This window comes from Haliotis rubra, unplaced genomic scaffold (genome assembly GCF_003918875.1).
Source record: "Haliotis rubra isolate DU_JTF1 unplaced genomic scaffold, ASM391887v1 Scf828, whole genome shotgun sequence".
NCBI lineage: Eukaryota > Metazoa > Mollusca > Gastropoda > Lepetellida > Haliotidae > Haliotis > Haliotis rubra.
In genome coordinates, this window is record NW_025767555.1 from 246339 (window position 1) to 260603 (window position 14265).

Genomic DNA, 14265 nt, shown 5'->3' on the forward strand with positions numbered 1-14265 from the left:
ACATACCATTTTCACTGTTGAACATCCTGGCCAGCATGCTGTCTGGGTCAGTACGGGTCAGGGTCCCCCTGCAAACACATCACATGGTCATTACACACTCATAACATGGTCATAACATGGACATGATGTGGTCAAAACATGGACAAGACGTGGTCATACAGTGTGGTTATACTTATAGTATATGTTCCCCACCTTATTTTGTAACTATTTACCATGTTTACCACTAATCCTTTCCTCTAATACTCAAACACATATATTCCATACCAATATTTTTAAAATTGCAGCTGTCAGGGTTAGGGTTAGGGGTTAGGGTTGAGGTTACTGTTAGGGTTCGGGTTAGGTTAGGGTGGCAAACATGTCCTATAGTACATGTACAATAATAACCAATCATGGATTATGAATTCTTGTGTAAACACAACTCAAGGTTTGAAGTATTTCTGACAAAAATATGCAAACAAGTTTAATAGCATAATATAACATAGATGGTGGGAAAAAACAACCAATAATATGATCTGCTTCACAAATATCAAATATATAAAACTGAAGTCAGACATCTGGCATGTTAAGTAGTAAGCAATGGTAACAAGTATTCCCACTGTCTCACTTTCACATTGTTTACTTTACAATCTATGGCTTTTATCTCACCTCCTTGTCAGACTGTTGAAATCTGATTGGTTCACATGATCTCACACTGACCTGGATAAAATATTATGTACACTGCCCGGGTCAGCAAATATATGTTGAAGTAGGAGAATAAACTCTTTATACCCCAATGAAGTAAAGACTTGAAGGTTGTCACGAGTCAATGAAAGTTATGTGACACGTAAATTTATCTCAGCTCAATCGAACAGTTGTATATCAATTTGATTTAACTCTTTTACAATGGCAGGATACAAAATGTCAGTACAATAAATAGGTAGCATTATCACTCGGAGTGCATGTGGTTATATGATGACCTTATTAGGTTTCATACCACTTGTCTTAGGGCATGGTTACTATGGTTACATCTTACAATGTCCATGTCACTATTTGTCATCTTTAAACAAAATTTATTGCCACTTTCAGTGAGAATGAATATGACTGTTCTCATAAGTTTAATTTTACATTTATAAATCCAAAGTTCAAAATGGGAATCAAACCCAGGACCAGCAAATCCTGAAAGAGCTAAGGGATGCAACTCTGCAGAGGTAGTTCCAACACACTAGACTGCTGGGCTACCATTAGTCCTATTATCATGTAAATGGGAGTCATGATGACTCAGTAAATGTTTCGGGAGTCATTTTCAAAATCTGTGAGTCACTAAAATATTTTGTCTATAAAATAATTCCATGATTAATTCCTAGTACAGCAAGGGCTGTGACGGTAAATTTTGTAATATTGTTCCCGTTTGTAAGTAATTTGATTCAGTGCATGGTTACTTATTTATGTTAACTAATCACTTCATTCAAGGTACACTTATTTGAAAACATATTGCATCAGATACAACTCATGAACATATCTTGGAAATATTTACAAAAATGTTAAATAAAAAAAGAAGGAATTTCACTCCATGTAAAACCCTGAAAAACTCTGAAAAAATTACTGCATCAAATATAACTCGTATTAAAATATTTTGGGAGTATACCAGATTGCTGTCTCAAAAATGAATGTGTCCCCATCACATCACACTGTACACAACATTCTCTCCCCAGGATGATCATCAACATGAATGTGTCCCCATCACATCACACTGTACACAACATTCTCACCCCAGGATGATCATCAACATGAATGTGTCCCCATTACATCACACTGTACACAACATTCTCTCCCCAGGATGATCATCAACATGAATGTGTCCCCATCACATCATACTGTACACAACATTCTCTCCCCAGGATGATCATCAACATGAATGTGTCCCCATCACATCACACTGTACACAACATTCTCTCCCCAGGATGATCATCAACATGAATGTGTCCCCATTACATCACACTGTACACAACATTCTCACCCCAGGATGATCATCAACATGAATGTGTCCCCATCACATCATACTGTACACAACATTCTCACCCCAGGATGATCATCAACATGAATGTGTCCCCATCACATCACACTGTACACAACATTCTCTCCCCAGGATGATCATCAACATGAATGTGTCCCCATCACATCACACTGTACACAACATTCTCTCCCCAGGATGATCATCAACATGAATGTGTCCCCATCACATCACACTGTACACAACATTCTCTCCCCAGGATGATCATCAACATGAATGTGTCCCCATCACATCACACTGTACACAACATTCTCTCTCCAGGATGATCATCAACATGAATGTGTCCCCATCACATCATACTGTACACAACATTTCTCTCCCAGGATGATCATCAACATGAATGTGACCTCATCACATCATACTGTACACAACATTCTCTCCCCAGGATGATCATCATCAACATGAATGTGTCCCCCATCACATCATACTGTACACAACATTCTCTCCCCAGGATGATCATCAACATGAATGTGACCTCATCACATCATACTGTACACAACATTCTCTCCCCAGGATGATCATCAACATGAATGTGTCCACATCACATCACACTGTACACAACATTCTCTCCCCAGGATGATCATCAACATGAATGTGTCCCCATCACATCACACTGTACACAACATTCTCTCCCCAGGATGATCATCAACATGAATGTGTCCCCATCACATCACACTGTACACAACATTCTCTCCCCAGGATGATCATCAACATGAATGTGTCCCCATCACATCACACTGTACACAACATTCTCTCCCCAGGATGATCATCAACATGAATGTGACCTCATCACATCACACTGTACACAACATTCTCACCCCAGGATGATCATCAACATGAATGTGTCCCCATCACATCACACTGTACACAACATTCTCTCCCCAGGATGATCATCAACATGAATGTGTCCCCATTACATCACACTGTACACAACATTCTCACCCCAGGATGATCATCAACATGAATGTGTCCCCATCACATCACACTGTACACAACATTCTCACCCCAGGATGATCATCAACATGAATGTGTCCCCATCACATCACACTGTACACAACATTCTCACCCCAGGATGATCATCAACATGAATGTGTCCCCATCACATCATACTGTACACAACATTCTCTCCCCAGGATGATCATCAACATGAATGTGTCCCCATCACATCACACTGTACACAACATTCTCTCCCCAGGATGATCATCAACATGAATGTGTCCCCATCACATCATACTGTACACAACATTCTCTCCCCAGGATGATCATCAACATGAATGTGACCTCATCACATCATACTGTACACAACATTCTCACCCCAGGATGATCATCAACATGAATGTGTCCCCATCACATCACACTGTACACAACATTCTCTCCCCAGGATGATCATCAACATGAATGTGACCTCATCACATCACACTGTACACAACATTCTCACCCCAGGATGATCATCAACATGAATGTGACCCCATCACATCATACTGTACACAACATTCTCTCCCCAGGATGATCATCAACATGAATGTGACCCCATCACATCATACTGTACACAACATTCTCACCCCAGGATGATCATCAACATGAATGTGACCTCATCACATCATACTGTACACAACATTCTCTCCCCAGGATGATCATCAACATGAATGTGACTCACCTTGTTGTTGTGAACATGGTCCCGCCTACGTTCAGCGTCACCCATTCCGACTTGGTGCATTTCTTATGGGGTCCAGGGGGGTCAGATTTTGGACGTAGAGGGGAGACAACTCTTGGGGTTGAGTGAGACAGAGCTGTGAAAAAAGTAGCATGTAATTGTGTACAGTTTTCGATTGTGTTTACTTGTTTAGCAATATTCCAACAACATCTTCATGGATACACAAAAAACTGGCTAAACAAGTACCCATGTTCAGAAACAAGCATAGATGACAACCAATGCTTTAACTGCTACCAATCGTATTGAATATATAATAAATTGAAAACTTAATTATCATTTTTATCTGTCGGTATCCATAGTGATAACACATCAAATGATATTCAATAACTAATTACATTTTGTTTGTTGTTTAATGTCAAACTAGACATGAAGATCTGGGTCAGAATTGATCTTCAGCAACCCAGGGGTGGAAATAACTTGAAAATTGCTAGTGTACTCCGGTACAGTGGCACATGTAAAATCACTTGCCCTGATAATTTTTCCACTATTCCGGCCGTTTTCTTGTTGATTTTTAAAATAAATAACATAATTAACATTGGAATATCAACTGGACACCAGTACAGTGTGATATACAAATTTGCTTGCCCGACAGAAAAAAAACACTGGACTCGGGTGTTGGGCAATGGGTTATTTCCACCCCTGCAACCCATGCTTGTTGTAAGAGGTGTATAATGAGATCGGGTGGTCAGGCTTGAAAATTTAACACATGTCATCATATCCTAGTTGTGGAGATTGATGCTCATAGTATCTATCACTGGTTTGTTTAGTTCCATACAGACTGGTGTCATACAGTTAGCGTATTGCTAACTGTGGCAGTAAGCAACAAACAGACAAAAACCTAATACCAAACTCATATATAGTCACTCATTTTGAAGTGATTCTGTAAATAATCAAGTCTGGACCAGACAATCATAATTGACATCATTAGCAGCGATCTATGCAGCTGTGATTCAAGACATGCCTCAACCAGCGAGTGTATCCACCCGATTCGAATTAGTTGGCTCTTTAGACTAGAATTAGTCGCTGAACCCAGTTTTACAACGATGACAATTACGATGAAACAAGTTAACAAGATTTTGAAGTCAGAATACACTTGGATGTAGACAAATTTGTTTCGCAAACTGCATTTATTCTGAAACAGGAACAAAAAACTCTACATACCAATGAATGGATCCCCTTCTGAGACATAAATCTTCTCATCATCTCTGGAAAAAAATGTTTAAATATATCAAAATCACTTGACAACCATGACACAAAAAAACAACAAAATTTGTAAAATGTAATCCCCAAAATAGGAGTGAGTGAGTATGGTTTTACACCAATTTCAGCAATATTCCAGCAATATCATGGCGGGGGACACCAGATATGGGCTTCACACATTGTACCCATACGGGGAATCAAACCTAAGCCTTCAGTGAGATAGGCGAATGCTTTAACTATTAAGCTACACAGGCATATATACATTTTCAGAGAAGCAAGGTCAAACACATAAATTATAGCCAACAAACAGACCATGTGTTGAGCTGAGGAACACGTTTTACGGTTGGAATCAATCCATAAAACTTCTTCCTCTTCTTCATACAAACTTCAAACTACCACTTAAAGAAGTTACATGTGTTAAGCCAACCAACTTACTACACATGCCCAAATTTTCACATGAAATGCTTGTTAATATGGATGCCACAGTGGCCATATTGAAACTCAGATTCAAAGATTGGAGTGACATGAAGTATGTGAAATTTCCGCCAGGGCAGGTGTTTCCAAGACGATGTTTACAGCAGAAGCCAGACAATCAGGCGATGACTAACATGTGATAATAGGCACAGTGCTGTAAACACAGGGTGATCTCACTTCTAGTAATAACATCTGACAGTCAACTGATAATTACAAGAGAATGTTCAGTGTCACCTGTGTGTTTCTTTGAGTCCATGTGAAATGATATCATTATGCAAATTGGCCCACACAAACAGAAATGCCATTATTCTGCACTGTTCAGTGTTTTACAAGCTGGATAATACTTTATTGATCCAAGTCACAGTCGTAGGAAAGCCATTACATAGCAACACTGCAACAGTTTGGACATTTACTGCAGTTGGAAATAACATGGGGGCTTTGTGTGTGTGTGTGTGCGTGCATGCGTGCACACTACAATGGCCATAGGTTGCCATAAATCGTTATTCCAAGGCATTTGATTGGCAAACCTTGCAATTTTGGGGCATTAATGTTTCCATCCACTGAAAGAAATGTTTAGGCCAAGCCCACCCACAGAGTACTATTTCCTGAATGGCTGATAATAGAATTGGTAGGTGCTTCCTTCATGGGTTTATCGATGTAATTGACATAAATATGTATTTACATCAATGAAGTTAAAACCCTAACAAAGGTGTACACAGTACAGATTTCAGTTTAATACCTCCATAAACATAACAAGTATCGAATTAGAATTTTTTAATTAACACTGGTCAATGCAACATAAACGTTAGCCTCACATTGTAGCGTGATCAAAGTTTGCACTCAAGTGAATTATCACAAACCATTCGTTAGTAACTGAAGTCGATAAAAAAAAACAAACGAAGTTAGGAAATAGAAGAGGGGAGGGAGACATCTGGTTTGGACCTGTGAAGATCCGGGTTAGAATTGGTCTTCACCAACCCATGCTTGTCCTAAGAGGGGACTCCGGCTCGCTGGCTTGGCTGACCCATGTCATCATATCCCAATTGTGTTGATCGATGCTCATGATGTTGATCACTGGATTGTCTGGTCCAGACTCAATTATTTACAGACCGCCGCCATATAGCTGGAATATTGCGGAGTGCGGTGTAAAACTAAACTCACTCACTAGCTCACATTTCCTTACTAGTTACTGACCCCTGAAGATCCGGGCTAGAATTGGTCTTCGGTAACCCTTGTCATAAGAGGTGACTAACAGGATCTTTACACAATTTTTCAGCTGTAATGGTTACCATGGTTACATCACATGCCATTGCTGGAGGGAAAACCCAGTGAGTTGCTGATGATATTTAACACTTTTGCTAAGTGCACCTGTTGCTACTGACAAGCAAAGGGTTTTACTTGGATGAGTAATAACTGATAGATGCTATGCACCATGATTTTTTTAAACATGACAAATTATTGAAAGTTTTGATAGCATCGATGACAAAGAACTAACTTTTTCATTTGTTTAGATCCAAATTGAGGAAACATTGGCAAAATATTCACAAAGTTTTATCAGAGAATAATCAGCCTGAGGTAAAAGAAATCAGCTTTTTGAGTTATAGCTTGTTTGCCTTATCTTTAAGCACATGAATAATGCAAGGTAAAGGTAATTTGGGTAAACATGGTAACGGTATTTACACACACTGATGATATTAAACATTTGGCAGCATGTGTGGTGTGTGGTCCTGTACATAGAGCTCAGGTCACAAATCAGTTGAAGTTAAGCAACATTGGGCGTGGATATTCCTTGGATGGGTGACCATGTTTGGCAGTTTGACTCCTGAGAGTTTCTAGGACTTCAGTACTGCCCCACAATGAAGCACATGTGATACATGTGGTCTCACACTAGTCAAGTGAGTTTGTTCAAACTTACCGCTGTTCACCCAGCAGAAAATGGGTACCTGTTGAGATAAGTCATGTGACTATAACCGTTCTAGAGCCTCACAGGCAGCTTGGGTTATCTGGGGTAATAATAATCAGACTGTGCGCTTTGAGCATGCTTATGTGTGGAAATAGTGCCATAGAGATGCACTATTATTATTATGTATGACACTGGAGCGGACAGTTGCAGCTTTCTCGTTCAATAATCATGATTATAATCACAGAGACATCTGATGGCAAGGTGACTTGAAAACATACGAATGTTAAACAGATCGTGTAACAGCTTGATGCTGGCGGCCAGATATCACGGTCATCTTCTCATGGAGCTCATACCTTATTGTGTTGACCACAACAATCAATATTACAGAAGGGTGTTCATGTCAATCCTCAGTCTTGCCTCACACGGACAAATACAAGGGACATCTCAATCAATTATCATTATTACAACAATATTGGATCAATACACCAATGACAATGATATACAATAGATCAACAACAGCTTGAACAAGGAACACTATAAGACAGAGTTATTGAGTTGGGCTTAACACTGCTTTTAACAGTATTCCATATGTATCTATGCGAGGAAACAATCAAGTATGATTTTACGTCGCTATTAGCAATATTACAGCAATATCTTGACAGGAGATTCCGGAAATGGGCTTCAGACATTGTACCCATGTGGGAAATGAACCCGGGTCTTCTACGTGACTAGTGAACACTTTAACCACTAGGCTACCCCACTGCCCCATTTATATCAAGGCGTGTCAACTTAATGTTAGAGTGAGTGAGTGAGTCTGGTTTCACGCCACTTATAGCAATATTCCAGCAATATCACGGCGGGGACATCGGAAATGGGCTTCTGACATTGTACCCATGTGGGGAATCGAACCTGGGTCTTTGGCGTGACAAGCGAAAGCTTTAACCACTAGGCTACCCCACCTTTAATTGTACTGTTAGAAAACTGATGCAGGTTACAAATGCATGGTGCTGACAAACCTAGAAATATAGTGTGGCTCACTGAGATTCAAACCCAGAATTGGGGCACCTCAGACAACTGAGCCACCTTGTAATCACCTTAAGCTGATAAGCAAGCCTCGGTCATCAACAAGCAAGGAAATAACTACAGGCTGAAGAGTGGTAGCACCTGTAACTTGTTTGAAAAACTGCCACATTTATCATGTTTATGGAGTTAGTTATTTCCTGATTACACACAACATGCAAAATTTATGTTAACAGTATTGATCAAAATTTTGAATAAAATCAATGAAATGGATTAGAACCTCAACATGTTTAACTGTGATAAAACAGTGTGTGACTTCAGCCACTAGTACACAACCTGTTAAAAGGATTGAGTGGTCAGGACACGGGTCATTGTATCACACGTAGGTAGATGCTCATGCTGTTGATTGCTGGATTGTCTGGTCTAGACTTGATTATTGACAGAATACACCATATGGCTGGAATATTTGCTGAGTGTGGTGTGATGTGAATTAGGTGACTTTTCCATTTTTACTTATCTTGACACGCCCACAAATTCAGTAGCAAATCAACAGAGAGTAGTATCAAATCAATGCCCATAAGATGTGTCAATCAGTGCAAGAGGTGAGGAGAGCAAAAACAGTCCAAACTGGAACAAATATGTCTGGAGAAGTCAGCTATTTCAAATGACCTCAGAAACCACCAGATTCAAATATAGGTTTTCTAAGAACCAGTAGACACAGTTTTAAAAATGCAAGTTAGAAATGAGCGAGTGAGCGAGTTTAGTTTAACGCCGCACTCAGGAATATTCCAGCTATATGGCGGCGGTCTGTGAATAATCGAGTCTGGACCAGACAATCCAGTGATCAACAGTATGAGCATCGATCTGTGCAATTGGGAACCGATGACACGTGTCAACCAAGTCAGCGAGTCTGATCATCCGATCCCGTTAATCGCCTCTTACGACAAGCATGGGTTACTGAAGGTCAATATTCTAAACCGGACCTTCACAGGTAAAGTTAGAAATGAAGCCTCGAGACAAAGTTTTAGTAATCCACATGAGCGAGCCTTCCGGCCTTGAACTTTTTCAAGGATATGTTTATTTCATTCATTTATTCTCGGCCACTGTCCTCACAGGGTGGTTTGGACGATCTAAAAAATGCCTCAATGTTGCCCAAAGTCCTGTTAATGATGAATCAAGTAAGCAGAAAGGAAATTCCCATGACTGTAATTGGGATTACAGTCCGGGATTACAGAGATGTGTAAAGATATTTCTTGCTCTGACTGTACGTACCTCAAAAGTGGAACATCATCAATGAGGCCCCCCCTGTCCTGTATACAGACATTTGGCCTGGATGCCAAGCTTCTGTCCAATCTCTGCCAGAGTTTCATCTAGACTTTCCGACACAGCCACAACCTATTGAAAATTAAGCAGTAATAGAGATGATCACGAGACAAAACGATGAAAATAAGTTTTTCATGTAGCAAATGGTATCTTATGGGGTAAATTTAAAGAGACATTCAGGATCTGTTTGTCACAGTTTGTCAAAGCTTGTCCTGCAATTAGGGCTGGTTATGAATAAAGAACACAGAGATTGATAATTAAGACTAAATATCAGTCAATTATCAATACTTTTCGGAGAAGTAACTGAGCCAAAATGCAAAGGAAAGTCTGAAAGAAATGAATACATTTCATGTCACTGGTCATTCTCTTCCCACAGAGGTTACTCCTGTCATATCTTCCTACGTTACCTCTGTTCTAATACGGCCCTTTCATGGTGTGAGCGTTCAAGACTCGTGATTGGAGGCAATCAGATTTAGTTGTGCAATCAGCGACGTTGTTTCAAAAGTGATCATTCGCAAGGCCTCGGTAATTTCCGTATACTTCGAGAAAACTAAACCTCTTCCCCTGCGCGATGCGCACACGTTTCTTCTAGACAGAACTCCGTCATGTTATGGCGGATCAGTGGCGTCTCCATCGCCCTCGTTGACAACGGACAAGCTAGCCATTAAACGTCTTGTGTGTAACATCAACACAAGTCCCCGGCAGATGGGGGATATTTGTGGCCTCACATTTGCTTGTGTTAGTCTAAGTTGAATATAAGTCGATGTAACAGGTGTTCTGATTGGATAGAAAGAAGGGAGATAATTCGTTTTGCGATCTTTTGCCGCTAGGGGATTTTACGAGAACCAGGAAATATGGTGAGTGGCGACATGTTTATTCATGGGTTAGTAACAAATCAGCTTTCTGAACATATCTTAGAAGCAGCCCATGCATGTATACCTAACTTTGAGTATTGTCTGAGTAAATTAAATTGTACTTTATCACTAAAGTTTATGCATAATATTATCGATGACACAATTTTCCTATTGATAATCATTAATAATTTTCACTATTGATGATATTTCTGATTATCAGTCTTTATCCCTGCAATGTCTCTTGTCGTGATGCTGATAGGAAACAGAAACAAGAACATCTGACTCAGCTGATTAAGCCTCTTTGAGTTCCCAGATGGTCAAAAGCATTCAGCACTGATCAAGCTATCAACCGCCGGTTTGCCAGGCCCACAAATGTTAGTGAGTGAGTCTGATTTTACACCACAATTAGGCTTCACACACTGTAGTCGTGTTGGGAATCAAATGCGGGTGTTAAGATGCTGACCAAATGAAGACCGCCTCAGACCGACAGGGATTTTTGAAAGGTTGTAGTGATGATACTGGATTATGGTTGACTGACTTATAACCATGGTAACAACATTCACTCACTGATATGTATGTCAATGGCATATTACACATACATCTGTACAATGTCTTACACCATGTATATTCTATACTTAATTCTTGGGGTGCAAAGGTACGCCCATGCCACGGTTTGGTACGTATTGCGGTACGCAGCTCTCGGTTCAGTACATTTCAGTTCGGTTCATTAACAATAAAAATTAAAGTTCCGAGAAGAAATCTTCTTGGAATTAGGACCCAATCCTATCGAATCAGCATGAGTTGTTGACAATAGCAGTATAATAGCACTTTGGCACAGAAATGTTAGAAACGGTAGCTACAGAAGATGTGATCTAGAATTAAATTACATGGAATATTTGTGATGACATTCCGTAAGTAATGTGCATAAGGTGAGCAAGATGATACAGGGATTTACCTTGAGTCCTGTTTTTGAGAGTCCCTGGGACTCATACTCTTACATTTCAGGGGTCCTTGACAACAAAATGGGGGTCCCAGACACTTAAATATTATTAGTAATAGTGTTATTGTATCATGATCATCACATTATTTGTTACAGTAATTGAATTGCAAATGATAACATAACCCAGCTAGTACCAAACCCTTTGATAACTTATTGTTACTTGATTGGAATTTTTACAAAAAAGTATTTGGACTTTTTCGGCATCCCTGTGGATGCGCTAATAAACTTTGTTGCGTCCATGGTCAATTTTTATGTGTATAGGACGCAGGAAGTTGCGTCCTGTAAATCCCTGATGATATTTCCGGTACAAAAAACGGCCATACCGTTTAATTTTCAAAGTGAATTTCGGTGTACCGAACTGAAAACAAAATACCGCGGTATACCATTTTAGCACTACTTAATTCATATAGGCAGCCAAACATAATCAGCAATAAGGCTATGAGAACTGCCATTTACCAGGTGAACTCTTTCAGCTTAGTCAAAACCAGTCTGCCAGCGTGAAGCTAATGAATGTAAAATTTAATTTACCACATATTACCAATTATTACAAGAGGTTGAGCTAACCCATAGCCCTGTGCCTACAATTTACCGTAGTTATTGTAAATTGTGTATTTGGTGCTCAACCCAAAGGATCCTCAATGCAAAGGGTATTTGGTTTGAAAGGTATGCCCAACCCCAAGGATCATGAAGGGCTGTTTAACCGAAATAAGATTAAGATACATGGGGTACCAAACCCTCCCGACTGTGAAGGGGCGCTTGAACGGAATGAAGATCCAAGGTGTAGAGTTAGGGGTAACCTGCCCTTACCCCACCACAACTAACAGTAAGTTAGTGAGTAAGGTTCAAGGAGGCATGTGACATCAATGAAGCGAGAACTCGCGTACAGACGCCCAATTAACGCTATCAGCTGCATCCGGAAAAAATGCAGTCTTAGCGAAATGTCTTTTGTTACATCATCTTAAGGAAGTTCAAACTAAAATCTCTTATTCATTCCAACATGATCTGACGGCGAAACAAATTCTTGAACCAGTGAGACTTGCCTTTCCACCCACAGTTGAGCCGTTGTTGTAAACGACGATCCTTTTCATAACTCCAACACCTTACATCCTTCTGTCTCTCCTTGACACTTTTGACACTGTCATGCTGAAGTTCACGTTCCTACCTACTAAAATGACTAACTTTTCATTGGAGCTATATTTATTTACCCAGATGGTTACTAATTATAGATTTAGTAAAGAATATACTATCTTAAAGACACATTATATATTCTTAATTTGATGTAGAATTTTAAAGTAAAATCCCAAATAAATATCTACACAGTTAAATATTATATTTTTTTCTCAATACCCCCCCCCCCCCAAATAATTTTAGATAACAAAGGACCCTAATATAAGATGGCGGTTCAATAGTTTATCAATATATTTGCATGAGTTGTAGGGCAAATAATATTAGACATAATATTATTCGTCAGAGGAAATATATACATTTGTAAACCTCAAACGATCAACTTTTAAGCCGCCTCAAACAGGATTTCCACTTCGATACAAAGGAATGTGCTTGCGAAGTACACCCACACAAGCACGCACTCGCGAACACTTTATAGCAGCAGTAGTACAAGTATTATTTAACAGTATACACTTAATATTACGTCAAATGTGAACAGTCGGTGGTGAAATATTTAAATAAATGTGTATGCCAATGGTTTGCTCGTAGTAAATAGATGATGTACAGAATAAATGATACTAACAGTTGTTCTTTACCTACTGTGACGTTGCCAGAAAAGACGGTTCGAACGTCATATCAAGTAATATGATAATAATTTTTTTTTAAATCTGAACATGATACGTGTACAACTTGTCACGCTTCGCCCGTTGTTTATTATTCAAATATATTCCTTTGAAGCAATCGTTTTGAAGCAATCGTATAACTGAATTATTGAAAGGATAATTGATGAGGAAATTATAACATCAACCAATATGTTGTCGTAATATATAAGGGGCATTAAGGGCGGAGGGCTAGCTTTGTGGTTAAAGTGTTCGCTCGTCACGCCGAAGGCCTGGGTTCTATTGCCTATGCGGGTACATATATGGTAGGGCTGGGATGGGTCCAAACTTTATACCCGGGTATCCCACCCCCTATTACCCTACCCTGATACTCGGAGGCTAAAATTTCGTGTTTATATCTTAACCATATATCATATTCAAAACAAGTGACTGTAAATTATGTCTAAATCTTTAAAGACAATACAACCTTTCAATCATGAAAGAATAATATATTACATTATTTAATCCATTAGTCACATGATCATAACGGGTCTGGGTATTTGAGACGGGCACCCGGGTCCAACTGGATCATTACCCACCCGTCCCGCATATCCGGGTTACCCGTCCCAGCCCTAGTACATGGGCACAATAATGTGAAGCCGATTTCTGGTGTCGCCCGAAGTGATATTGCAGGAATATTGCTGAAAGCGACGTTAAACTAAACTCAGTCACGTGTAATATATAAAACATTTGAAACGATCGTCAAACACAGGCCAAACACTGGCATGCATCTGCAATAGAGAACACAATTAAAATAGGGATCCCTATCAAAAACAGAAACTTAGACATCATAAAAAATTAAAGCAACAAGCAAACATTATATTGTTGATTAACCAACACATCAACGACAACATTCATATTAGTGGCCGGGCCAAGTTGGAAATTAAACAAGTACCATGCATGC

General features: G+C 39.5%; 1 protein-coding gene across 1 annotated transcript in view; it reads right to left on the reverse strand.

The window, feature by feature from the left end:
* The window catches only part of LOC124262232 (BTB/POZ domain-containing protein KCTD9-like), a 36756-nt gene extending 24007 nt beyond the window's left edge, over positions 1–12749 (reverse strand). The window contains 6 exon segments of the mRNA XM_046696713.1: positions 7–68; positions 3708–3840; positions 4926–4969; positions 9634–9665; positions 9667–9756; positions 12579–12749. Coding sequence (XP_046552669.1) covers positions 7–68; positions 3708–3840; positions 4926–4969; positions 9634–9665; positions 9667–9756; positions 12579–12626 — 409 coding nt within the window. The 5' untranslated portion in view covers positions 12627–12749.
* Positions 12750–14265: the final 1516 nt, after the last annotated feature.